Source organism: Sinohyriopsis cumingii, chromosome 17, assembly GCF_028554795.1.
Source record: "Sinohyriopsis cumingii isolate HCF-2022 chromosome 17, ASM2855479v2, whole genome shotgun sequence".
Lineage (NCBI taxonomy): Eukaryota > Metazoa > Mollusca > Bivalvia > Unionida > Unionidae > Sinohyriopsis > Sinohyriopsis cumingii.
In genome coordinates, this window is record NC_142977.1 from 115126558 (window position 1) to 115154006 (window position 27449).

The 27449-nt window shown below is 34.4% G+C and overlaps 1 protein-coding gene across 2 annotated transcripts in view; it reads left to right on the forward strand.

Moving 5' to 3' along the window:
• The first annotated feature begins 277 nt into the window (after positions 1-277).
• LOC149779708 (RNA-binding region-containing protein 3-like) overlaps positions 278-27449 on the forward strand; it is a 69267-nt gene continuing 42095 nt past the window's right edge. For both annotated transcript variants that reach the window (XR_016415700.1, XM_089940560.1), the window contains exons 1-7: positions 278-317; positions 2592-2732; positions 4169-4216; positions 12476-12579; positions 15669-15779; positions 18585-18696; positions 23300-23368. Coding sequence is in view for 1 of the 2 variants with exons in the window: in XM_089940560.1 (XP_089796686.1) it covers positions 2601-2732; positions 4169-4216; positions 12476-12579; positions 15669-15779; positions 18585-18696; positions 23300-23368 (576 nt within the window). In the remaining variant the exon portion in view is untranslated. The remainder of the gene's footprint in view (positions 318-2591; positions 2733-4168; positions 4217-12475; positions 12580-15668; positions 15780-18584; positions 18697-23299; positions 23369-27449) is intronic.

Here is a 27449-nt window from a genome sequence, read left to right on the forward strand (position 1 = left end):
AATCGTCCCCTATTTGCATCAAAGATTCAGTACCAAAGAAAACGAAAAAGCATCAGTAAAATAACCAATCAGTATGAAAATATCTGAAAATAATAGAAATAAAAGTATAACAAATTAAAAATGTAAGTAGAATTTGTAATGTAACCTTTTATCCGGTATTGCTAGTATCCATTTTTTGTTCCGGTATTTTTTTTTGTTCCGGTATTTTTATTTGTTCCGGCTTGTTCCAATTTGTTCCGGTAAATAGTTTGACCCGTATTTGTGTTACCTCCCATAAAGTTCTTCACAAAAAAGAGTTTGTGGATAATAAACGAAAGGTGGGAGCATTTGTATAGTTTGTCAACAAATGCCAATATTATGAGATTTTGATATTATAAGAGATTTTGTGAAACAAGAATAAACTGTGGATATATTATACATTTAAAATATTAAACAACTATGTTTTACAAAAATATAGATAGTCATTGATGTAAGAAACCTGTCTGAAATCGGGCCAGTGAACCAGCGTAAACCTGTTAAATTTTTCCCCTAGTCCTACATTGTACGTCGTTTACCCTGATATTTAGTCCTACATGTAAGACACAGCACATGTTGATTTTATTTAGGTGCTATAAATATCAGCGTCAGGTCTTACATGTAGGACTACCCTGATATTTATGTTGTGTGGGTCTAGGTCTTACTGCCAAATTAACAGCGTTGTGTAGCGTGTTTCTCGCTCGGTTCATAGGGGAATTAGAGTCCAAAGTTTTAGGAATATCTCACACACTTGGCAACCAATATTGACACTGCCAGAAAATAAAATTTATATGTTCAGTGCTTTAGTCGGACAATACTTACTTGATAATTTTTTCTTGATGGAATCAATTTTTCTAACAAACAGGTGGGCGCGTTTTCAAATTCCGTTGATATACATTTCGTTTTGCTGCAATGTATTTTGTTGTTGTTGAAAAGTATAAATTTTCAATTCTTTTGTAATCAAAATAGATAACATACGGTTAATATCCTTAAATTCGTGGCAGGGTTAATCAGGAATTTCCTTATAATGCATACTAACAGAAACTACCGAAGAACTGGTACAGTACAAAAATACCATAGTTCAGAGGTAAAGGGGTGTATGTGTATATCCATATATATTTATTCACAAAAAATTCCCGGGCGTACTGTCTGTCACTAAATTCTTTAGTAATTTTTTCCTATCAATGAGATATTTGAAATAGATTACATCCTATTCATTGTCGTTTCTCTTCAACATAATAGCTTATTTTTATAAAATATTGAATCTTTTTAATACCCAAAATGCTCAAATCAATGTGTCAAAGAAAGGGTTACCATTGTCCTCACTTTTTTATTTAGAACAGTCTTTTCTTGAATCGTACAGCACATCATTGCTAGCCAGTGTTCTGATTCATTAACTTATGTACTCCTTGGTGGATCTATCAGATATTTCTTTGGTTTATCTTAGTGACATTTATTAGATTTCATGAGTTGCATACCTTAGTATGTAAGTTCAACTAACCAATAGGCAAATGACTTTGAAAGGATACTTTGTAAGATTATCATCAAAAGTACCAGAGAGAAGCCATTCCAGGTGTATTTAATGGAAAGGATGTATTACTGCAAACATGGACAGGTCATGGGAAATGTTTTATTTATGAGTCCATACAAGTTTTATGCTCCCCTTGTCTTGATCATGGAGGAACAGTGTTCACATTTAAACAACTTGATTTTGATTAGATGCAGTGGCTTGCTGTTGCATCCAAAGAAATTCACAGACCCAAAGCACAGAAATATCTGATTGACCATCCAAGGAGTAGATACGATATTAAAACCTTGATTAGCAATATACTTTAAGCAAACAACACATGCATTCTACAATAGTTACCATATTATTTGCTTGCTTGTTACAGTTAATCTGTAACTAGCCATATTTGCTATTATTGTTCATTAAAAATAAGTGTTATAAAACCATATATAGTTGAATGTAAAGATCACAAAAAAGCTTTGGACTTTAACCAGCATTGCTTGATAGTATGGGCCAACTTGGACAGTATTGTTTTTTCAGTTAAGTTTTATAGACAGAATCTGTAATAGGCCAACTTCATTACGGACCAACTCCAGAATGGGCAGAGTATGGTGTGGGTTAAGATCATCATTCACTGTATCGAGTGAAGAATAAGTGATGATTTTGTGGTAACTGGATCTGTGCAACAACTTGTGCAGTCTCTCCAAATGTACTTTAATGTAGCTAACAATTTTACAAATAACTGCCTGCTTTTTCCAATTCTTCTCTTCTCTTTTCTTTTATTTATTTCTTTCCATTAGCTGATGAATGGCAACACTAAGAATCTTAAAACATTATGTTAATTATTACTTTTAATTATGTGGTTAATTCTTGTGTTCTTGCAGCAATGATAATTTAGTTTTTCTATTGGAGTAAGAACAAACTGTTGCAAGGTGACATTTATTAAAGATGAAAGTGTTCCATTCACCCGTGAACCAGGCAGGGCAACATTCCTTCATTTTACAGAGTATTACATCTGTGTTGGTTGTAAATCAATAATTCTGGTTTGGATATTGTATTTCTCTTTTAGTTTGAAAAAATGGAGGATGAAGAAGCCTGCACATTAGTAGTGAGACATCTGCCTGCAGATCTCACACCTACAGAGAAACAGGACCTCCTTTGTCACTTTGGGGCAACTCATATTCGAGTCATGGGCACAAAGGGACCAATGGTAATGCTGTACATTACAGTGCATTTATAATTCATTATTGATGGAGTGCAGGATGGGAATACAATTTAAAAATGATTGCATATTTGTTTTGTTTCTTTTAGTTTATCATTAATCCTACATATATTCATACATGTATGCTGCTGCTTCTGGTGAATCTTACAGATGATAATTGTATTAACTAAAGTGGATTTTATTGCCTTCCTCTTTTGTCCTGATATGTCCAAATTCAAAATATATTCCTAAGGAAAAACTTCAGCTGATTTTGTAAAATTATTTATTAGATACCTTGATGAAAACAAATATTTTGCAGGAAAGTTGATCATTTACCTCATAGCATTTGTTCCTATACAGGCTGTCAGTATACATGTGCCAGAGCCACAGATTGCAGTGTGCTTTAAATAGAATACTTGTTACATAAATGACTCTAAGGCCTGCCTGTGATTTTTATTGCAGTGTAGTAAAAGTTCAGTTGAAAATAATTTTTAACCATTTTACTTTTTTCAACATATTTGTTATTTATAGATAGGTTTAAAAGTAAAATGTGACCTTTATTTAATTTATTTTCATGTAAGAATTTTTAAAACGGTTTTCATCATCAAGTCATTGAAGCTATGTGACCAACCATTGCTGTTTCTCAGCTTCAACATATACTGGCTCATTGTCTATGTTATCATTAGAATAAATTATCAAATATCTGTGTTTCCCACGTAGGTATCGGAGCCTAGATCTTATTGAAGCCGTTATAGATCTAATCATCTGAATTCAAGAAAGTACTGAACAGAATCTGTGGTCTCCATTTTGGAGAGTGGAGAATCTTTATGTAGCATACTATGACACTTGATTTAACATAATGGTTATTTACCTAAATGCTTGTCTTTCCTTATCGTGGGATTTTGACAAAGATAGAACTACGAAAACCAGCTCGAAATGGCTGATGTTTACTACTTGTGTAGAAACATGCTTCCATGTAGATGATGCACAGGTGTCCAAACATGTGAATTGGATGCAGGCATCCAAAAGCGTTTATTTGCGGTAACTGTTTAAAAAAGCACACATGTACTTCTGGATTTCAAGGATCACAATTGCTTCTTTTGTAAACTTTTTCATATCTAAGTATCATAGACAGTGAACTCATTCTTTGTAGACACTACAGACAGAATTGGAGTGAAATGAGTAGGAGAAAATTAAATTTAAAAAAATGTAATTTAGGTCATGAAGGTGTCCTTTGTTCACCCATTTACTATGTGTATCCATTAACATGTATAACATTAACTGTGCTCAGCGACGAGTTGTATGTGTCTATGATGTTAAATATTTATATGTTCATAAACAATTACTAACCAATCTGCTGACACTTAAAATGATTTCAGGATTGGGGCGAATTTGTTCTCATTTGGCAGTGTATTGTGCACAGAAAAATATCTTTTATCTTTCAGAAGCACACGGCCTTTGCTAAATTTAGTGGTCATAAAGCAGCCAAATTGGTAAGTAAAACAATCTATTAGACAGAATATGTGCACTTTAAAAGTTGTATTTCATGAAGTGATAGCTCATCATTTTAAGTACATGTCAGCAGTACCATGAACAGTGTCACCATCATATCTATGTACTTACCACAAGAGTTAGTTTCCTTAGTCTTTGATGGGATCTTTCCTAATTTGGGTGTGCATTCCCAGTCCCAATATGGTCATATTATTTAAAACACATGTAAGATCCTTCAGTATTTCCTGTTACCTTTTGTGCATCAGAGACCACTAAATTTGTATTGACCCCCCCCCAATTCTGACACGAAGGTTTCCCTCGTACTTAAATTGTTGTCATTTTGCTTTTATTTGAAATAGTTCTGTCCACTGATTTATGATTTTGAACGTATGCAAAACTGCTGATCAACAGGTAATAAGCTGGGTAGCTAAATGGGTACCTCAAAATAGCTGGTACTCATGAGAGAATTATTTGAACAGTTTGAATATGGAATTCATTACCTTGGGACTGAATGGAACATGGGATATGGGTAAGATACAGGGTTCCCATGCTACCAGGAAGTCAGGAAAAACTCAGAAGAAATGATAATTTGATTCCCGACCATGAAAAGTCCTTGAATTGTGCAAATATTGGTGAAAGCTGGGAAAAACTTGGGAATTTTCCGCCACAGTTTGATGCTCGAAACAATTACGTAATTGAGTTGTAACTGAACTGACCAGGAGTTAAATTTCTGACCAGAATATTTGGAGGTTGCAATCTAGATCATTTGGGTACTTGCCATAAACATTTATGGATGCAGTCCAAATGCTAAGTGGATTAGATTCATCTAGTAGACTTTTTTATTCCACATATAGTTCGATATACGTATCTTTTCTTACATGGAAGACATGTGCGAATGTGTGATTTGGAATTTTAACTAGATTTAACAATTTTTCAGTCATATTGCTATGATGTCTGCAGTGTGGCAGTTTATAGTGATGTCTTGCACTGAGGCATCATGCTGCAGACATGTAGTATGATGTCCCACCCAGTCAAATTATCCTGACACCAGGGCGACCAGTCCTAACACTAACCTCTGAATGCTGAGCACCAAGCAAGGCATCTGTTAGTACCATTTTTATTAGTCTTTGGTATGACTTGGCTGGGGGTGAAACCTGCAACAACCGCATCCGTAGAGGATACTCTAATCACTAGGCCACCGGAGTGGTCTCTATGGAAGACATGGAAACCAGTCTAGCATCACAACAATCTAACATGGAGGCAGTAATGCGTAGCCACTTACTAGAAATGTTAAGTATTATAATCGTTATGTCTTTAATTGACAGACTAGATGAAACTACAGCATAGACGAAACCAGATCCAGTACTAGCCATTTGCATTAATAGTCACATAACTTAACAGATCTCAATAGTCATGTGATATCAACAATAATCTCTGTTTGAAATGGGTTATAATTATTGATATCAAGTGATTACTGGATCAATGATGTCATGAACATGTGGTTGTGAGATTGTGTACTCGTGTGACTACCAATACAAATTGCTAGTGCCAGGTCAAAGTCCATCAATGCCATAGTTTTAGTTTGTCTTTCAGCAGCTTAAAGATATAATGATTTTAATATTCGCAATTTCTAAGAAAATAAATAATCTTCCTATCAATTTCATGCAGGTATGAGTTGATATAACATTGTTTAAATTTGCTACCATATACCGCTACCACACTGTGGTGGCAAATTCAAAATTTTCGATAAGTAATTTCTCTGATCTCACATCCCATTCTAAATTGTCCAAATGTGAAAAATGGAGTAGGAATATGTGGAGGAATCCTGGATTAGAAAATGTACTGCTATTTAAGTCAAATTTTTTGTCCAAAATGTTGAATCTCTCTGCTGAACTTTGGTGCAAAATTATTACACAGTGACATGTAGCTTGAAGCATAGATTTTAGATCTGAAATAGAATGCTGGAGAAATGGGAAATTGTCATCCCTTGTATTACATTTAAAACAAATGGTATACACCCCTGTATCAATATAGGTTTGGGGACTGGTTTATTGACTTACAAGAAGACAAGTTGATTTTACAAAATATTTGTTTATACAGCAATTATAATTTTGAAGGTCTTTTGTCAAAATTTAAATCAACCTCTTTATAAATGTTTTTTAAATGATGGACTTTTAAAAATATCATCTTAAGGAGCTTTGGTTGTTTGAAAAATCTTGTTTGGGAATTTATTAGCACAGATAAATTCAGGGATAAACTTTTTTTGTTACAAGATAAGATTCTAATACTTTGCGTTTATTGTATTTTCATACAGCGATGGGAACGGTGATTAAAAACACTGAAATGCACTGAAACACTGAAATACACTGAAACACCAGAACACATTTAAAACACAGAAACACAATATTTTATATACCGTGGCATATCATTGGTTGTGTATTCATAACTTTGAAATTTAATATTAGTTATAAAATAGACTAATTTGTACTTTTGAAATTTAATATTAGTTATATAATATAATCATATGTACTTTCTTTACTGACGACATATGGTGCAAATTGATAAGAAACTGGATATTGTGAATTTCGGTGACTCTTTTGAAAGTAAATTAATTTAATATTAATAGCGTGTATTACAATTTATACATGAGTTTAATGCTTAAGCTATTAATAAAAACATATTAGTAATGAATTATTAGTAATGAGGGGATATATAAACTTTGTGAAAACCAGTAAGAAAAAGTATAAGTGTAATTATGTGCGAACAATTATTTTAATGATCTAAATACAATGAAACATGCAATAATGGCTTGTCAAATCATTTTTTTATTTATTTTGGTATTTATGTCACAACAAAGGTTGTTTGCCTGTGATTCAGAGTACATGTGGTTACATGTTCCATATCAATTTCGGAAGGCATCACACCTCCACTCTCCACGAATCTGGTGTACGGTTCTGATGACATCTCACACCAGTCTCATATACTATCATACAATTCTGATGACATCTCTGGATACAATTGCAGTGAATAATATGACCATATTGGCATGTTTATCTTTGCACTCTGGGCATATGTATGTGCTATTTCAGAATACGAAATGATGACAGTGGCAACGTATTTTTGTATACAAATGATAAAACTCTGCAAATCTTTGTTCAGTTGGCTATGTTCTTTGGTGAGTCAGTATAGATGGCTGAATTTCCCTGTGGCATGTGTAAATCAGAATGTAGAAATTATACCATACAGTGCTCAGATTGTTGGAAATGGTACCATAGGAGGTGTATTGATACGTCTCATCAAGAACTTAAATCTTGGTCTTTAAAAAACACTAAAACTCCTGCAAATCCTGAAGATGAGGAGCATGATGAGGAGCAAGATGAGGAGCAAGAGGAGGAGCATGATGAGGAGCATGATGAGGACCACAACGAGGAGCAAGATGAGGAGCATGATGAGGAGCAGCTTTATTCAGGGATTAAAATAATTTTATTTTGTATGTTGCTATTTTTAGAAACAACTGCTCCTTTATTTCAAGTAATAAACAAAATTGAACTGTATACTTAGTTTATTCAAAAAAACTATCAACAGAAATAATACCACTATTTTCGTTACATTTTCACTTTCTTTATTATAATTAATACGAGGCTCACACAATTAGCGGGTTAAATATGTATGATATTGTATTGAACTCCAATGATAGCCAATGGCTACTGATTATATAATCTTTACTTCAGTGCATGAAGGCAAGAATGAGTGCTGGCTGATTTCTAAGGGTTGAATTTACATGATTAGCGAAAGATAGTTAAAATAATAGCGGATTTATCAAACATTTTACCTAGTGGAAGATACACTTTTTAGTTTGTAGGTTTTATTGGATGCTATTGGTACATTGTGTATGATAAAAATACATTTTCATAATCTAACAAAGCATTATTGTATTCAGACCAGTTCTCACTCACTCTCTCTCTCCCTCCCTCTCTCTCTCTCTCTCTCTCTATATATATATATATATATATATATATATATATATATATATATATATATATATATATAAACCATGTGACCCCGCTATAACACGGTAGTTGGGAGCCATAGAACCCGACCATGTTATAGACAGAACCGTGTTATAAGCAACCAGGTCAGTTAGCTGAAGAAAATGATGCATGTACCCAAAAAATTGCAAGGGGGGGGGTAATAAATGCGGGCGGTAAAATACGTGCTTCATCGGTATTGGTATTATATATACATGTTTAATGTATAGCATGAATAGAGTATCAGCACCATGTACTCATCTGTGAATCTCATCATATACATTGAAACCACAATGCAAGCAATTCCATCGAAAATACGCACACACATAGATTTAATATATTCATTAATTTTGTCACAGATCATATTGTTCTGAATTCAGTGGAAAAAACAGTACAATCATGTAACGAATGACAAAGCATTTACTTTTCAGTACATTCTCAGTCAGTAGAAGTTAGTATTTTAAGCTGCTTTTGATTGCGTTTGTAAGCATTAACTTTTTCCCTGTAAAAAGCAAACTTTCACGGCACAGTTAACATGTTCCAGTCACGTTGGAAATTGCAAAAATCCATCAGATTCCATTACTTTTATTTAAGTTTGGTACTGACTTCCTTTGAAGAAAAGTTCTTTGTTTTTATTGAAGATTGTAGTGGGCTTTCTTTGATGAAGGGTGCATGTGTTATTGAAGTCACTGCTAAAGGTCAGCCTTGGAGAACCAAACAAATGCCCATTTCATATTGTGGCGGCAACGTCAAATAATTGTATTGCATGATTGCGACTGATTTTTTTCTCCATTTGCCGAGTAAGTTTTCATAACAATCGATGCTTCAAAGGTAATCTGTTTCCTTTGAAATTTCTGCAAACTATTTTATCTGAATACATTTTTAAAAAGAAATTGGCCATCGTTTGGTCTATTCTAGTTACTGTTCTGCCCTGTCTGTTGAAGAAACCAATAAGTAAAATGTGTTTTTTTACATTTGTGGTAGCAATGTGATGCTGCCTTCCACTCATGCATCAGAAATTTAACAAAGGGGTGTTCTGAAGGATTTAGTTCTGACTGAAAAGAAGAGGAATTTTACTTACCGTCCACATACAAATGTCAGTCTTTGTAAATATAATAATTACTAGCGAGTGGCCAAAAATCTGACGAAAAATAGATTACGAGATAATGCCTCATCCAGTTGATCTCCATTACAAGAAATGTCAACAACAAAAAAGTGGATATCTCACAACATACAGTACTCATGCTAGATGTTAAGATAAGTTGATTATGATATAACAATGCACTGTTTAGATGGTTTGTCAATATGGACAAAGAATTTGTTTATGTAACAATCAATCAATTTCAGTGCATTTTATATCCAGTTTGCAGTTTGGGGCTTCCTTTCATGGGGCCTCTGAATTCCTCCACTCCAAACCAATGGTTGTATATACAATGTCGCCAATAAAAAGAATCACCAGATGGTATATTTTGCCGCCAATAAGGGAAAAAAATCCAAGTTTGTGACATTGGCGAAGCCCTATGTGATCCCAGAATAAACTGTTTACATGTTATTTTTTGTACTTTTAAGAAGAAAAAACTATAAATGCATATAAAATTGCAGGAGCCACACTACGATCATCTTGTATTATTCAGACACAATCTTGTCCCCAAAATGATAATAAACTTTTAATGGTTTGTTTTGGTACTTTTAAGAAAGATTTTTTTCGTGTACGAGAAAAATACATGTATATGAAATTTTGGTAGCCATACCACAACCGTGTTATATCCAAATTCATGTAATAATGAAGTGTGTTATAACATCACTGTGTATATGGATTCTATAGGGCAATGCTTGATTTAATACAAATAATACTATCATACAGGTTAGAGAATTTACGGAGATTTGAACCCATCTCTGTGAGTCAATGGCACTCATCGCCTTCACTTTAATCGATATAACTGGAATGTGTTTATTTCTGTTCTTGCTATATTTAATCTTATTTGCTGTCTGATTAGGCTTATCAGAGTTTCTTTACTTGTAGAATAATGTGGATTATTAATTATATAAATTTTGTTAAACCTATGAAACAAATATGTTTTGAAATACATTTTAAAAAATGTCTTTGTGTATTAAACCCATTTCTGCAGCCATCTGCACCCAAACTCTTCCTCCAAGAGCTGAGTAAATTCTAATAATGTTTAACGAAAGACTGTTGAAATACTTGAAGCATACATTAGCCAGTTGGCAGTGTACTATTAGCTAGTACATTTGTAACGGAAATCAATATGGAAAATGTAACTACTCTGAATTATGCGCACAATTGTTTTTGCTGTGATATAAATACCGAAGTAAGTATGGAAATGATTTGACACCCCATTCTCATTTAAACTATTAAAATAATTGTCCAAACATAATTCATGATAGTTGCACTTAAACTATACAGCTGGTTTGTGCAAATCTCACAAATCCCAAAACCTAAATTCACAAGAAAAATGTAATTATTTATAACTAAAATATAGTAATCAGCTTAATAAATCATTATTAATATGTGTTTATATTAATGGCTTAAGCATTAAACTGATGCATACATGGCAATACATGCTGTTAGTATTAAATTTATTTACTTTCAAAACTGTCGTCAAAATGTGCAATTTCCAGATTCTTTTGAAGCTGTATCACTTGTAGTAAAGAAAGTACATATCAATTTATTATATAACTAATATTAAATTTCAAAGTTATGAATTATACATATGAAACCGATGTACACTATGCTATATACGATATAAATGAAGTGCATTCCGGTGTTTCAGTGTGTCTCGGTGCATTTCAGTGTTTCTATACAGCCTGATAGGAAATGTTTACTTTATATAACATGCAGATGTACTGCTATCAAATTCTTTAAAATTAAAGGTTTGAAAGAAAAGAAAACTAATTTATGTTCATTATGTTGCTTCGACATAGCAACATAATGTAGGTTAGCAAAGTAAAATTAGAATTCTTATTCTGTACATTGAAAGGACTTTACATGCCAATTAATAGGAATATAGTCAAACTTTTTTCATGTGATACATTTTGTAGTTTTGGACATGATCATCTTTTCTGACTTAGATGTTTTGGAGAGTCTTGAAAGAGAAATATCTTTAGATTTAGAAAATGCACGTTTTATAATCTAAAATGCTCTTTAATTCCATTCAGTAATGGCCATATGTGAACCTTGAAAACAAATCTCATCCTGGAAAAATCCAGGAAATGACACGTAAATTTATCTTTAGAAATGCATGGGAACCATGACGATAAAAAGAATTGAATGATTCAGATCCCTGATGCACTCCATCAGTGTTGCACAGCGTTTTGGGGAAATGCACCTTTGTGAGATGAAACAATTGACAACAAGCAGCAAAAAAGGCTGCAATTTTTGCTATAAACTGACTAATATAATAAAGAAATCCCTACTATTAGCATAGTCAGTAAGATATACTGTATAAAATTTGCTTTGATTTACCTTGAATCAAATGATTTGTATAGTCACTTATTGACTCGCAGTTTTCTCACCTGGACCACATTTTCAGAAGATTGAGTGTCAATGACTACCATTAGCAGAAAGCTACAGAGAACTATGTGACCCAGTTAACAACTTATATTTCAATGGAACTTGTTGAATATGCTTGGGATTGTGCACAGTTTGTGCCTATGGCTAATTACAATCATGCATACACTTACTGGGCTTGAAAAACAATTTTTTTCTATATGAATCCGACATGTACAGTTCATTCTTACACTCAAGAGATATAAATAGCCCATGGGTCATAACTTGGAAACCATTGAGGTCCCAATCCAATTAACCTTTGGGTCATTTATCTGGAAACCATTGAAGTCCCAATCAAATTAACCTTTGAGTCATTATGTGGAAACCATTGAGGTCCCAACCCAACTAACATTTTGGGCATTACAATAGAGATTCCCATCACATTACCATGTGCATTAAGAAATGAATTCAAATGTTTAACCTAAAGTAAACTCAGTGTCTACTCCCCCCACCCTGACCCCATTGGGACTTAATCTTAGCTTCACAGATCTAGCAGTGGAGTGTGGGGGAAACCCCTTTGTTTGCATATTTTTGAGCAGTGGAATGTGGGGGTATATATTTTATAAAACCTAGTTGCATTTTGCATCTTTTTCTTTCTTCAATTTGAGGAAACTTTCAGCATATTTTATTGATTCTTGGCACCATTTTTATATTATAATCAAAAGGCTTTGTCAAGAATACATCAGCTGGAAATATTGGGTCACAGACTGGTTGCAGAGTTTGCAAGGGTGTCTCAGGATAAATACTGGCCAAGTGAGCTGAATGAAAGGTAATTTATTGCAGAGCATTTGAAAATTTGTATATGGTGTAGGCAGAAGATATGTATAAATGTCAGAAAATATGTATAAATGTCAGAAAATATGTATATTGTAGGGTCAGAAAACATGTATACCATAGAGAAAGAAAAACCATGCATATTGTAGACTTAGGTTGAAAATCATCATAAATATCATGGTATTATGCATGGCTAGTCCGAGTTTCCTTTTTATGTTGGGGTGTAGGGTCAGATTCCATTCCCTATTGAAAAGTTGGAATTTGCCAACACCATTAGGTGTCTGCATGGGGTAGCCACTTACTAGCTGGCCCAGAAAACTTAAACAACCTTTCAGCAAGACATACCTGCATGAAATCGATAGGAATATGATTCATTTTCTAAAAAATCATGAGCATAGCATTAATCATGTCTTTAATCTGCTGACAGATGAGACAAAAGTATTTCGTTGCTGAAATTTTACCTGGATCTGGCTATTTTCATTCCAAGTTACATGACGATACAAATCTCGCAGCCTACATGTTAATGACTTCAGAGGTCATACAGTCATGTGATATCAACAGTAAACAAATTTTCAAAGTTGTACATATAATTTGGACATATCATGTAGAAGTCAAGTTAATGTTTGTAAATACATATAATGCACACTTAATTCTCAACATCTTTATTCTCAGATCAACGACCAGAAACCTTTTGGTATTACAGTAGAATGGAGAAAACCATTTTCAAGGAGTACTGAGCACATGTCAGCGATGTGTTTGTCGGTTCATGTGACCACCACATTGACATGTGCTGTCTGCATAGTGAATCTGGTTTTCTTCAAGTTGCTGCAACATTTACAGATTTTCAGTCATTGTTTTCAGAATAAATATTTTAAGATTTACGTTTTCATTTTTCTATAAAAATTATGTGACTTTCATTTATATGTTCGATTTTGTTTTCCTGCATTAACATTAAAAGTGGTGTATTGTTGATATCACGTGACTGTATGACCTCTGATGTCATTGACATGTGGGTTGCGAGAATCGTGTAGTCACGTGACTAGGAATGCAAATGGCCAGATCCAGGTCAGATTTCAGCAACGATGTATTTTTGTCTTGTCTGTCAACAGATTAAAGACATAATGAATGCTCTGATTGCAATTTCTGAGAAAATAAATCATATTCCTATCGGTTTCATGCAGGTATATTTTGATGAAAGGTCATTAAAGTTTGCAGGGCCGGCTAGTAAGCGGCTACCCCATGCCAACTTTTCAAAAGGGAATGGACTCTGACTCTACACCCTAACATAAATGTCCAAATATCAAAAATGGGGTGGCAATGGTTAGAGGAAACTGGGCCTATATGCATGGCAGTTCATGTACTTGGTCATCCTTCCCGTCTTTAGTAGAATTTGACAATACACTGGAACCCTGCTATAACGCTATATTTGACAATATTTAATCATGTTTTTACACCTTTTTTTAAAAATATTCCAGGAAAATAAAGAAATGTTACACTCAGTTTTCTTAATTTTATGTGTAGTATGCTTAAACATTGCTTTCTGCCAAAAAATAAATGTGTATCTCCACACTAGGTTAGCATCATTAGAATTTATACTTTGTCTGGTATTCCAAACAACTTTTGTACACTTTGAAGATTAGTAAAATCAGAGAGCAAACAGCAATTTTGGCAAATTAAAGCATGCATGAATGAAGCAATATTGCAGAAAACATTTATATATATAATTAAAAACAAGGCAATATCTTGACGATTAATTAGAAATATAAAGGGTGTGTGTCTGTCTGTCTATGGTTAATTCTAATATATATAATTACAGTCAGTATTAATGTCTTTTAATTGTCTATCAGTAATAATGTTTGAGTACAAAGTTCATATCTACAGTATTCTGAGATAAAAATTCAGATAAGAAACTTGTATTTAGACAAATTAAATTAACTGTAACTGACACATGGGTATTTGACTTTGTATTGTACTTGAGACAATGAAACAGAACTAGCCTAAAGATTTTTCATAATTACATGCAGCAAGCAAGTTTTGGAAATACCCATTTTATTTCACGGGTAAAGAATACTCTTTAAGAAACAAGTAAGAATAAATTAAATAAGCCCTATATAGTTTGAAATAATTGTTGATGCCATGACTTTGTACTACTGCACAGGAAAACAGGGAGTGGCATGTTTGATTATAATAGCAAATCCATCCATACCTAAAATTTAAATGGTTCTGTTCCAGTGATTGGCCAACTACAGTAGTAGTATTGTATTTGCTGGCCTATAAAGAAAATAATTTTGGACCTGGAAGTGTGGGCTTCATCTTATACTCTGAATCAACTTATATATATATATATATATATATATATATATATATATATATATATATATATATATATATATATATATATATATATAGATTATGTCATTCAAATTCCGTTGCCAAGTATTATGTAATATTTTGTATGCAGAAATCAACAACAGCCTAGTGTGACAGTGAAAATGGGCCTGTGTATATCAGTCCTTTGATGTTGATTTTGACATTTTGGAACTCAGTTTCAGTAAATAAACAGAGAAAGACTTTGAACATATGTGTATTGTCACATGGTTTAAATTTATTTGTGATCAAACCATGATCATTTAATCCTGTGGTAGATTTTTCAGGGAAGAAGGATTGTAGACTACTGAATTAAAGGGATTGTTGTTTTCTGAGGTTGAAATAATAGTGGTTATTTACTTTAGTTGCAAATGCTGAAGCTTGGAAAGGGTTTACTTAAATGAAAGAACAAATAAAATGGCAAGTCAAGAACATTAACCCTTAATGAGATCTTTTGACCAGGGAGAGAGAATATGTTCACTAATGTAGCTTTCAAGGAGTATACATTTTTTTTACTTGCATATATATGTATTGTCTCATTTCTCAGTGAAATATATTACTTTATCACATTAACAACAGAAAATTATTCTTCACCACCTCTGAATCCAGCCCTCCCTGAAAGAGAGTATGTATAATGTATTTTTGTCTATATATCATATAAAGGGAACTAACTCTTTTTATAGATTAACCTCACAAGTTTATCCTAACTTTATTTAGAGCTGTTGCAGATGTAAAGAAGAGAGAGAAAGAAGATAAAACAGAGAAAAATAAAGAACAGAAGAAGCCTCAACCTAGCTTATCTGTTGAAGAAACATTGAAGAAGTGGGGGTATGTTGGCATTTATCCTAAAGAAGTTGGGGTATGTTGATATTTATCCTAAAGATGTGGGGTATGTTGACATTTATCCTAAAGATGTGGGGGTATGTTGGCATTTATCCTAAAGAAGTGGGGGTATGTTGGCATTTATCCTAAAGAAGTGGGGGTATGTTGGCATTATCCTAAAGAAGTGGGGGTATGTTGGCATTTATCCTAAAGATGTGGGGGTATGTTGGCATTTATCCTAAAGATGTGGGGGTATGTTGGCATTTATCCTAAAGATGTGGGGGTATGTTGGCATTTATCCTAAAGATGTGGGGGTATGTTGGCATTTATCCTAAAGAAGTGGGGGTATGTTGGCATTTATCCTAAAGATGTGGGGGTATGTTGGCATTTATCCTAAAGATGCAGAAGTTATTACATTCATGAACTTTAACAAATTCCTTTTTCTAAAAACATCATTCTTTTATACTTACAGTTCAGTGGAGATAATGTCATTTATTGCATATATCATGTTTTGTTGTCTGTTAACTGAATATACAATATATTTGATTCTAGTAACTTTAAGCCTTAAGACCAATGGCTGGCAGTGTAAACTTGGTCTGTTCTAGTAACTTTGTGTCTTGGGACCAATAGCTGGCAATTTCAACAGGGTCTATGCTAGTAACTTTGAGTCATGGGACCAATGGCTGGCAGTGTCAACTTGGTCTATTCTAGTAACTTTGTGTCTTGGGACCAATGGCTGGCAATTTCAGCGGGGTCTATGCTAGTAACTGAGTCTTGGGACCAATGGCTGGCAATTTCAACAGGGTCTATGCTAGTAATTTTGAGTCTTGGGACCAATGGCTGGCAATTTCAACAGGTTCTATTCTATTAACATTGAGTCTTGAGACCAATGGCTGGCAATTTCAACAGGGTCTATGCTAGTAACTTCGAGTCATGGGACCAATGGCTGGCAGTTTCAAATTGGTCTGTTTGAGTAACTCAAGTCTGTATACCAATGGCTGGAAATATCAACATGGTTTATTCTAGTAACTTGAAGCCTTGAAACCAATGGCTGGCAATGCCAAATTGGTCTATTCTAGTAACTTTGAGCCATGGGACCAATGGCTGGCAGTGTCAACATGGTCTATTATAGTAACTTTAAGCCTTGAGACCAATGGCTGGCAGGGTCAACATGGTCTGTTCTAGTAACTTTAAGTCTTGGGACCAATGGCTGGTAGTATCAGCGTGGTTTATTCTAGTAACTTTGAGTCCTGGGATCAGAGGCTGGCAGTGTCAGCATGGTCAGTTCTAGGATGTATCATTGTTGGACTCACATTAATTTCTTAACAGTAATTTTCCAAAATTAACCAAATGCATGAGAATGAAGCATGATAAATTTTAGCCATAACTTTTATTCTTTGATAAATTTCTCCTTTATTCAAATATTCTCCTTTTTCAAATGAGATTTCCACCACCACCACCCTACTCCTGCCAACCTCCCTCCCAATCAAAAATAATAATGATTTTTGTTTCAGTTTAGATTTTTATGGTTACTTCAGTTTTGTACCATTTAGCTGAATAATGTGCTTTTTGTTCTTGCTTTTTTCCTGACTTTCTTTATCTCCACATCTAAAAGAATAACCCATTTTAAGATGATGCTTTTTAGTTTCTGTTTTGTAAACTTATATTTAAAATGAAAGAGCTTTTTCAGTCTATATTAATTAGTATTATGGGTTGTTACATTATTCCTGTACACTTTTCATGGAAGAAGCATTTTAATAGCTTTTGCTATGTATTACATAATTTATTGCTAAAGTGCTCTAGTACACATTTCATAGAAGAAACATTTTGATAGCTTTGCTAAAAATTACGTTATGGGTTGCTACTGCATTCGTGGAAGAAGTATGAGAGAAGCATTTTATGGCTTTCTTTTGAATTACTTCAAATTTTACAGCATTTTGGGGAGTTTCAATATTAGTGAGACTTAATCTGAGGGTTGTTAGATCAGTCCTCACCCAGGACAGCTCAAATGCCCTTGGGAAATACACTAAGATTGCCTTTTTTCTTAGTATCAATTTTTGTGTATTTTCAAAGAATTACATTTTTCGTTTGAACTTAAATATGTGGATTAGGATGGGAGGCCCTCCTGTCTTAAGGGATCATTGTTCATTAGGTCAGTCTGCCAAGAAATCTATGAAAATGTGTTCAACACATCTAGGAATAAAATTAAATTTAGAGTGATTTGCATAAATAACAATGAAGCAAGAATGTCATATATAATCAATTATAAGTTGAGTCATATTGCAAACTACATAGACCCTGATATTCCATCATGTAATGTGCTGGTAGATCAGGGCCTGTTGTGTTCTTTCTATTGATTACTACTAACAAAATACATAGACTCTGATATTCCATCATGTAATGTGCTGGCAGATCAGGACCTGTGGTGATATTTCTGTTGATTACTACTAAAAATCTACATAGTCCCTGATATTCTGCCATGTAATGTGCTGGCAGATCAGGGCCTGTGGTGTTCTTTCTATTGATTACAGCTAACAAGCTCAATAGACCCTGATATTCCATCATCTAATGTGCTGGCAGATCATGGCCTGTGGTGTTATTGATTGCTGTTGACAAACTACATTGACCCAGAACTGCTCATGCATTATTTGTTGGCAGATCTGGGTCTGTGCAGTTTGAAGTTGAATTTAACTTCTAAATGAATATACAGACTATGTAATTTCATAACTTCAAAAAGAGACCATGTGTTTTATGTCATTTACCATAATATTTGTGCAGTGTCATACATACTTTATGAATATTTTATTTCAGAGTTGAGTATCCACGAAATCCAAATCTGACGTACCTATATCCACCTCCCACAGTGAATATACTGACTAATATTGCAAATGCCTTGGCTTCCTATCCAAAGTTCTATGTACAGGTGGGTAGTGATCATTCTGATGCAGTGCTGAAACCTGTCTATAAAAGGTTATACAAAGAACCTGAACAATTTGTTCTTCATGGATATGTGTCCTTCATAGACACATGTCTTGTGGGTATTTTTCTAGTATCAAATTAATGGCCTTTTTTAACAGGTGACCATTATATATGGTGGTATTTGTGTACCTCACATAAATGTTATGTGATGTTCTATGTTCGGGGCCCCGAGTGGCCGAGTGGTCTAAAGCGCTCACCGTTCCAGATCACTGCCATCTCACCTCTGTCTGCGTGGGTTCGAGTCCAAAGCTCGGCTAGCGTGGGTACGTGGGAAAGCCTGCCAGTAGCTTCTCGTGGGTCGGTGGTTCTTACCTGGGTTTTCCAGGGTTCTTCCTCACCATTAATACTGGCCGCCATGTATAGCCTATCTTGTGCTGAAAAATGGCGTTAAACCCTAGAACAACAACAACATGTTCTATGTTCGTGACTTTCATGAGCTGATTGTGAGATGTAACTAGTAAACCATGCAGAAATTTGGGTATCTAAAATTTAAATAAATCACAAATTATTTCTGAGTTAAACATTTCATTAATACAGCATTGCATAAGTTCAGTATTGCATTAATACAGCATTGCCTAAGTTCAATATTGCATTAATACAGCATTGCCTAAGTTCAATATTGCATTGATACAGCATTGCCTAAGTTCAATATTGCATTAATACAGCATTGCATAAGTTCATTATTGCATTAACACAGCATTGCACAAGTTCAATATTGCACTAAAGCAGCATTGCATAAGTTCAATATTGCACTAAAATGGCAGTGCATAAGTTCAGTGTTGCATTAATACAGTATTGCATTCTTTCAGTGTTGCATTAATACAGTATTGCATTCTTTCAGTGTTGCATTATTACAGCATTGCATAAGTTCAATATTGCACTAAAACAGCAGTGCCTAAGTTCAATGTTGCATTAATACAGCATTGCATACATTCAATATTAATAGGTTACTACATTTGTATGGGAACATTTGAATGACTTTTTTGGATGGAAATACTGCATGATATTGGGAGTGCAGTATATCCATCTGACAAAACGAGTTAATATTTTCCCATACAAATGCAGTAACCTTTTTATTATATGCTCATTTTCTTATTCTTCCTATGGCTTAATTATATAAACAAAATACACTACAAGAAACAAAGTAACTGATTGTATGCCGTATTCCAAACTAAATACACAAGCGCATATTCATCATTACACAACAACATTATTAATGCGCACATAACTCTGCCCAGATAAATTTGAACTTAGTCGCGTGTCAGACATCACTTTTGAAAGAAAATGGCGCTTTGGTCTGCTTAAAATTGAAATTTGGAGTCATATTGTAAATGAATGCTAATCATAACAACTTTTCTATTTGATCTGGAATGAATAGATTTTGGTGTTTTTTTCGATTCTACAAAATTTCATGATTATGGTCTGGATTTATCTGCGCCAATTCTACATGAAATGCATCAGATTGAACCAGCGTGGGAGAAGCATGGTGACATCTGCAAGTGTTTTTGTTCTGTCATTGAATGTTTGAAATCATAATATGTGAAAAATATGACGTCTTTCAATTGCAATTATCAAAAAGACACTATGGAATTTAATGTTTATTTCATTTTTAGTGCAGTAACTTTAAAGGAGGATGTAATTGCACTTGGAATATAGTTGAAATTATAGTACAATTTTGAAATGTGTAATGAAGAGAACCCATTACATGGTTCATGTAATTCAGATTTACAGAGCTAAGAAAGTACATTTTGAGGAAATTCAGGATGTAAATCTGTAAGTATATGTTTGCCATTCTTATTACCAGCTAAAGAAGACAGTTTATGCCTTGTCACTTGAATGTTATTTGTAAGAACCCCATCTAGTGTCTATAGCTAGCCTAAATCCGAAACATTGTATCAAAAAAGTTAACATGGAACATGCCAAAGCAGCTGGTGGGGGCCCTGAGTGGCCGAGTGGTCTAAAGCGCTCTCTGTTACGGATCACTGCCATCTCACCTCTGTGGGTTCGAGTCTTGGATTCAGCCAATGTTGGTATGTGAGAAAGCTTGCTACTAGCTTCTCATGGGTCGATGGTTCTTCCCGGGGTTTTCCCAGGTTCTTCCTCCACCGTTAATACTGGCCTATTGTATGCTGAGATATGGCGTTAAACCCCACAACAACAACAACAACCAAAGCAGCTGGTATGTGGCAGTCCATGAAACATCTCGTTTAGTTCATTCAGAAACAACAAATTTAATCAACCAAAATGTTATGCGTCTACTATGAGAGTGTACATGATTTGTTTACGAAGTAGTTCCTAATACACTATTGGACACACTCCAGTTCATTATGAAGTTGCATGCGAGTGCAGTTTCATAAAATAATGAATGATTCTGACAATGAAAAGTTAATGGTGAAAAAAATGAGCCTATACTATTGCATTAATATAGTATTGCATAAGTTCAGTATTGCATTAATACAGCATTGCATAAGTTCAATATTGCATTAATACAGCATTGCATAAGTTAAGTATTGCATTAATACAGCATTGCATAAGTTCAATATTGCATTAATACAGCATTGCACAAGTTCAATATTGCACTTAATATGGTAAGTTTCCCACATATTGCTTGGTTCATACAAGACATACAGTAATCAACTTTTTTCAACCCTAGTGTTTTAAAAAAGATTTTAATCAGGATATTAATTAGTAAACAGATTTTGTGTCAATTAATTGTACATTAGCAACCTCATTTTAGCATCTATCAATTGATCACAATTTTACATCTGTTAATTGATCACAATTTTACATCTGTTAATTGATCGTATTTTTGTATCTATTTATAGACCATGATTTACACCTATTAACTGATAACAATTTTAAATCTATGAATTGATCATAATTTCACATATGTCAGTGGTATAGTAAACTAATTTTGCATCTAGTAATTGTATAATAAACAAATTTGTGCCTATTATACAAAAATAAAGTTTTTACAAGTGTAAACTAATTTTGTTCACATTAATTGTACAGTAGTGAACAAATTTTTTCATCTATTAATTGTTCCTTCATTGTCTTGTTATATATGAATGCTTTGATTTTGATGATTACCCAGTGTGTCAGTGGTCTGCTGTTAAGTCTAGTTAATTCCATAGGATTCCATAACAAAGGCCTATAACTGTAAAGTGTATCTTTCTAATGTTACCATAACAAAGGCCTATAACTGTAAAGTGTATCTTTCTAATGTTACCATAACAAAGGCCTGTAACTGTAAAGTGTATCTTTCTAATGTTACCATAACAAAGGCCTGTTACTGTAAAGTGTATCTTTCTAATGTTACCATAACAAAGGCCTGTTACTGTAAAGTGTATCTTTCTAATGTTACCATGACAAAGACCTGTTACTGTAAAGTGTATCTTTCTAATGTTACCATAACAAAGGCCTATAACTGTAAAGTGTATCTTTCTAATGTTACCATAACAATGGCCTATAACTGTAACGTGTATCTTTCTAATGTTATCATAACAAAGGCCTGTAACTGTAAAGTGTATCTTTCTAATGTTACCATGACAAAGGCCTGTTACTGTAAAGTGTATCTTTCTAATGTTACCATAACAAAGGCCTATAACTGTAAAGTGTATCTTTCTAATGTTACCATAACAAAGGCCTATAACTGTAAAGTGTATCTTTCTAATGTTACCATAACAAAGGCCTGTAACTGTAAAGTGTATCTTTCTAATGTTACCATGACAAAGGCCTGTTACTGTAAATTGTATCTTTCTAATGTTACCATAACAAAGGCCTGTAACTGTAAAGTGTATCTTTCTAATGTTACCATAACAAAGGCCTATAACTGTAAAGTGTATCTTTCTAATGTTACCATAACAAAGGCCTATAACTGTAAAGTGTATCTTTCTAATGTTACCATAACAAAGGCCTATAACTGTAAAGTGTATCTTTCTAATGTTACCATAACAATGGCCTATAACTGTAAAGTGTATCTTTCTAATGTTACCATAACAAAGACATGTCAATGTAAAGTGTATCATTCTAATGTTTCCATAACAAAGGCATGTCAGTGTAAAGTGTATCATTCTAATGTTTCCATAACAAAGGCATGTCAATGTAAAGTGTATCTTTCTAATGTTACCATAACAATGGCATATAAATGTAAAGTGTATCTTTCTAATGTTACCATGACAATGGCATGTCAATGTAAAGTGTATTTTTCTAATGCTACCATGACAATGGCATGTCAATGTAAAGTGCATTTTTCTAATATTGCCATGACAATGGCATGTCAATGTAAAGTGTATTTTTCTAATGCTACCATGACAATGGCATGTCAATGTAAAGTGCATTTTTCTAATATTGCCATGACAATGGCATGTCAGTGTAAAGTGTATTTTTCTAATGTTACCATGACAATGGCATGTAAATGTGAAGTGTAATTTTCTAATGTTACCATAACAATGGCATGTCAATGTAAAGTGTATCTTTCTAATGTTACCATGACAATGGGATGTCAATGTAAAGTGTATTTTTCTAATGATTCATTTGAATTACAGGTATTACATTTGATGAATAAAATGAATCTACCAGCACCATTCGGACCTGTCACAACCACTCCACCAATTGTAAGTTCAATTACATCTGCAATTTCATATTTTTTACTTGAACATATTAGTTTTTAAGAATCTCATCAACTCATGCATGTACGATACAGCTCATGTGATTTTTCCTTCATCCACCTTTAGTGGTGGAGCAGTTAATCTACTAGATGCTATCTCCACATTGAATTGTCTTGGTAGAGGATAACTACCTAACAGCTACCCACTGTGAATCCCCCAGGATGTATGGTGGAGAAGTAAATACCTAGGAACTATCCACTGTGACTCCACCGGGATGTATGGTGGAGAAGTAAATACTTAGGAACTACCCACTGTGACTCAACTGGGACATGTTATGCATCCCCAGTACAGAGGTATTGTGAGATGCCAGAGTAATTGAAAATTGAATAGCCACATTGAAGTGTATAAAGTCCACATTGAAAGTTGAATAGCCAGTGTATGAAGTCTACATTGAAAGTTGAATAGCTGATGCATGAAGTCTACATTGAAAGTTGAATAGCTAATGCATGAAGACTGCATTGAAAGTTGAACAGGCAGTGTAAGAAGTCCACATTGAAAGTTGACTAGCCAGTGCATGAAGTCTACATTGAAAGTTGAATAGCTGATGCATGAAGTCTACATTGAAAGTTGAATAGCTAATGCATGAAGACTGCATTGAAAGTTGAACAGGCAGTGTAAGAAGTCCACATTGAAAGTTGACTAGCCAGTGCATGAAGTCTACATTGAAAGTTGACTAGCCAGTGCATGAAGTCTACATTGAAAGTTGAATAGCTGATGCATGAAGTCTACATTGAAAGTTGAATAGCTAATGCATGAAGACTGCATTGAAAGTTGAACAGGCAGTGTAAGAAGTCCACATTGAAAGTTGACTAGCCAGTGCATGAATTTCACCAAGGAATGATAGCAACAGACTGATTCCAAATCATTTACCAAATGAAGATTCATCTTTGTTTTGATGATATATGGATGAGGTTTATTTCAACTTCTTTCTAGATATACTAAACAATGATTGATCTGCTCATATGTATGACTTCTGTGCATGACTTCTATATATGACTTCTATGCATTACATCTATGCATGACTTCTATGCATTACATCTATGCATGACTTCTATGCATTACTTCTGTGCATGACTTATATGCATTACATCTATGCCTTACATCTATTCTATGCATTACATCTATGCATTACATCTATGCATGACTTCTGTGCATTACATATATGCATGACTTCTGTGCATTACTTCTGTGCATGACTTATATGCATTACATCTATGCATTACATCTATTCTATGCATTACATCTATGCATTACATCTATGCATGACTTCTATGCATGACTCCTATGCATTACTTCTACTACTGATTTGAAACATTTGGCCATGCCCTCTTCAGCATATAAGAGAAAGGATTGGGTTATACATCTTTATTTTGCAATGTTTGGCATAATTTAGAATATGCATACTGATTTGAAACATTTGGCCATGCCCTCTTCAGCATATAAGAGAAAGGATTGGGTTATACATCTTTATTTTGCAATGTTTGGCATAATTTAGAATATGCATACTGATTTGTAACATTTGGCCATGCCCTCTTCAGCATCACGTGGCTCTGTCAGGTGGTGTGACATTTGTGGCTATGCATTACTTCTATGCATGACTTCTATGCATTACTTCTATGCATTACTTCTATGCATTAAATATGCATACTGATTTGTAACATTTGGCCATGCCCTCTTCAGCATCACGTGGCTCTGTCAGGTGGTGTGACATTTGTGGCTATGCATTACTTCTATGCATGACTTCTATGCATTACTTCTATGCATTACTTCTATGCATTAAATATGCATACTGATTTGTAACATTTGGCCATGCCCTCTTCAGCATCACGTGGCTCTGTCAGGTGGTGTGACATTTGTGGCTATGCATTACTTCTATGCATGACTTCTATGCATTACTTCTATGCATTACTTCTATGCATTAAATATGCATACTGATTTGTAACATTTGGCCATGCCCTCTTCAGCATCACGTGGCTCTGTCAGGTGGTGTGACATTTGTGGCTATGCATTACTTCTATGCATGACTTCTATGCATTACTTCTATGCATTACTTCTATGCATTAAATATGCATACTGATTTGTAACATTTGGCCATGCCCTCTTCAGCATCACGTGGCTCTGTCAGGTGGTGTGACATTTGTGGCTATGCATTACTTCTATGCATGACTTCTATGCATTACTTCTATGCATTACTTCTATGCATTAAATATGCATACTGATTTGTAACATTTGGCCATGCCCTCTTCAACATCACGTGGCTCTGTCAGGTGGTGTGACATTTGTGGCTATGCATTACTTCTATGCATTACATCTATGCATTACTTCTATGCATTACTTCTATGCATTAAATATGCATACTGATTTGTAACATTTGGCCATGCCCTCTTCAGCATCATGTGGCTCTGTCAGGCGGTGTGACATTTGTGGCAATTCTCCATGTTCAGATGCAATGTCTCCACAAGGTGGCAACATGGAGAAACTTTACATTCTTTCCATGCCTAATCAAGATAACATGAAGAAATGAAAAATTGTGTGAGCTGATCTGTATCATAAACATTTTGGTTTCATGCACATTATGTATTACCAGCTTGTGGAAAAATAACAATGTTAGATTGATACAATATGTGGGAAAATAACAATGTTAGATTGATACAATGTGTGGAAAAATAACAATGTTAGATTGATACAATGTGTGGAAAAATAACAATGTTAGATTGATACAATGTGTGGAAAAATAACAATGTTAGATTGATACAATGTGATCCTAAACATGCTAAATATATAACATTGTACCATCCAGTATTTAAGAACTTAAGGGTTTTTCTTTCCAATTTTAGCCAATAGAAAGCCAATGGAAAGCTAAAGGTATCTCTTTTGAAGCAGTGATGGTAGCATAGTTATTGCATAAATATTATATTGTTAGCATTAAGATTATGGGTGTCAGTGTAAGATTATGTGTGTAAATGCTAAACTTATGTGTCATAGTGTTAGTATGTAGATTATGTGTGTAGATTTTAAACTTATGTGTTTCACATTGTTAGCAGTAAGATTATGTGTGTCAGTGTTAAAAGTATGTGTGTAGATGTTTAAGATGCATGTGTGTCAGAGTGTTAGCATTAAGATTATGTGTGTCAGTGTTTAAAGTATGTGTGTAGATGTTTAAGATGCATGTGTGTCAGAGTGTTAGCATTAAGATTATGACTATAGAAAGATAAATTGGGGTTTTGTGTCAGCAATGGTCATGCTGTAAAATGGTGATATTTCTAAGATACTTATAAAGATATACAATTGAATTTGAAGAATAAGTTATGCTATTTCCTATTAAAAAAAGTTAAGATGGTTCATTCTTTTAATGAAGGGTGGCAATCACTTAAATATGACAACACCTCCCACTCATGTACAGACCCATCAACATGCAGACCCATCCATGTACAGACCCATCCACACACAGACCTATCCATGCACAGACCCATCCACACACAGATCCATCCATGTACAGACCCATCCACATGCAGATCCATCCATGTACAGACCCATCCACGCACAGACCCATCCATGTAGAGACCCAACCATGTACAGACCCATCCACACAGAGACCCATCCATGTACAGACCCATCCACATGCAGATCCATCCATGTACAGATGCATCCATGTACAGACCCATCCACATGCAGACCCGTCCATGCACAGACCCATCCATGTACAGATCCATCCACACACAGACCCATCCATGTACAGATTCAACCATGTAGAGACCCATCCACACACAGACCCATCCATGTACAGATCTAACCATGTACAGACCCATCCATGCACAGACAAATCCATGTACAAACCCATCCACACACCGACATATCCATGTACAGACGCAACCATGTTCAGATCCATTCATACACAGACCCATCCATGTGCAGACCCAACCATGTGCAGACCCATCCATGTACAGACCCATCTATGTACAGACATATCCACACACAGACCCAACCATGTACAGACCCATCCATGTACAGATCTAACCATGTACAG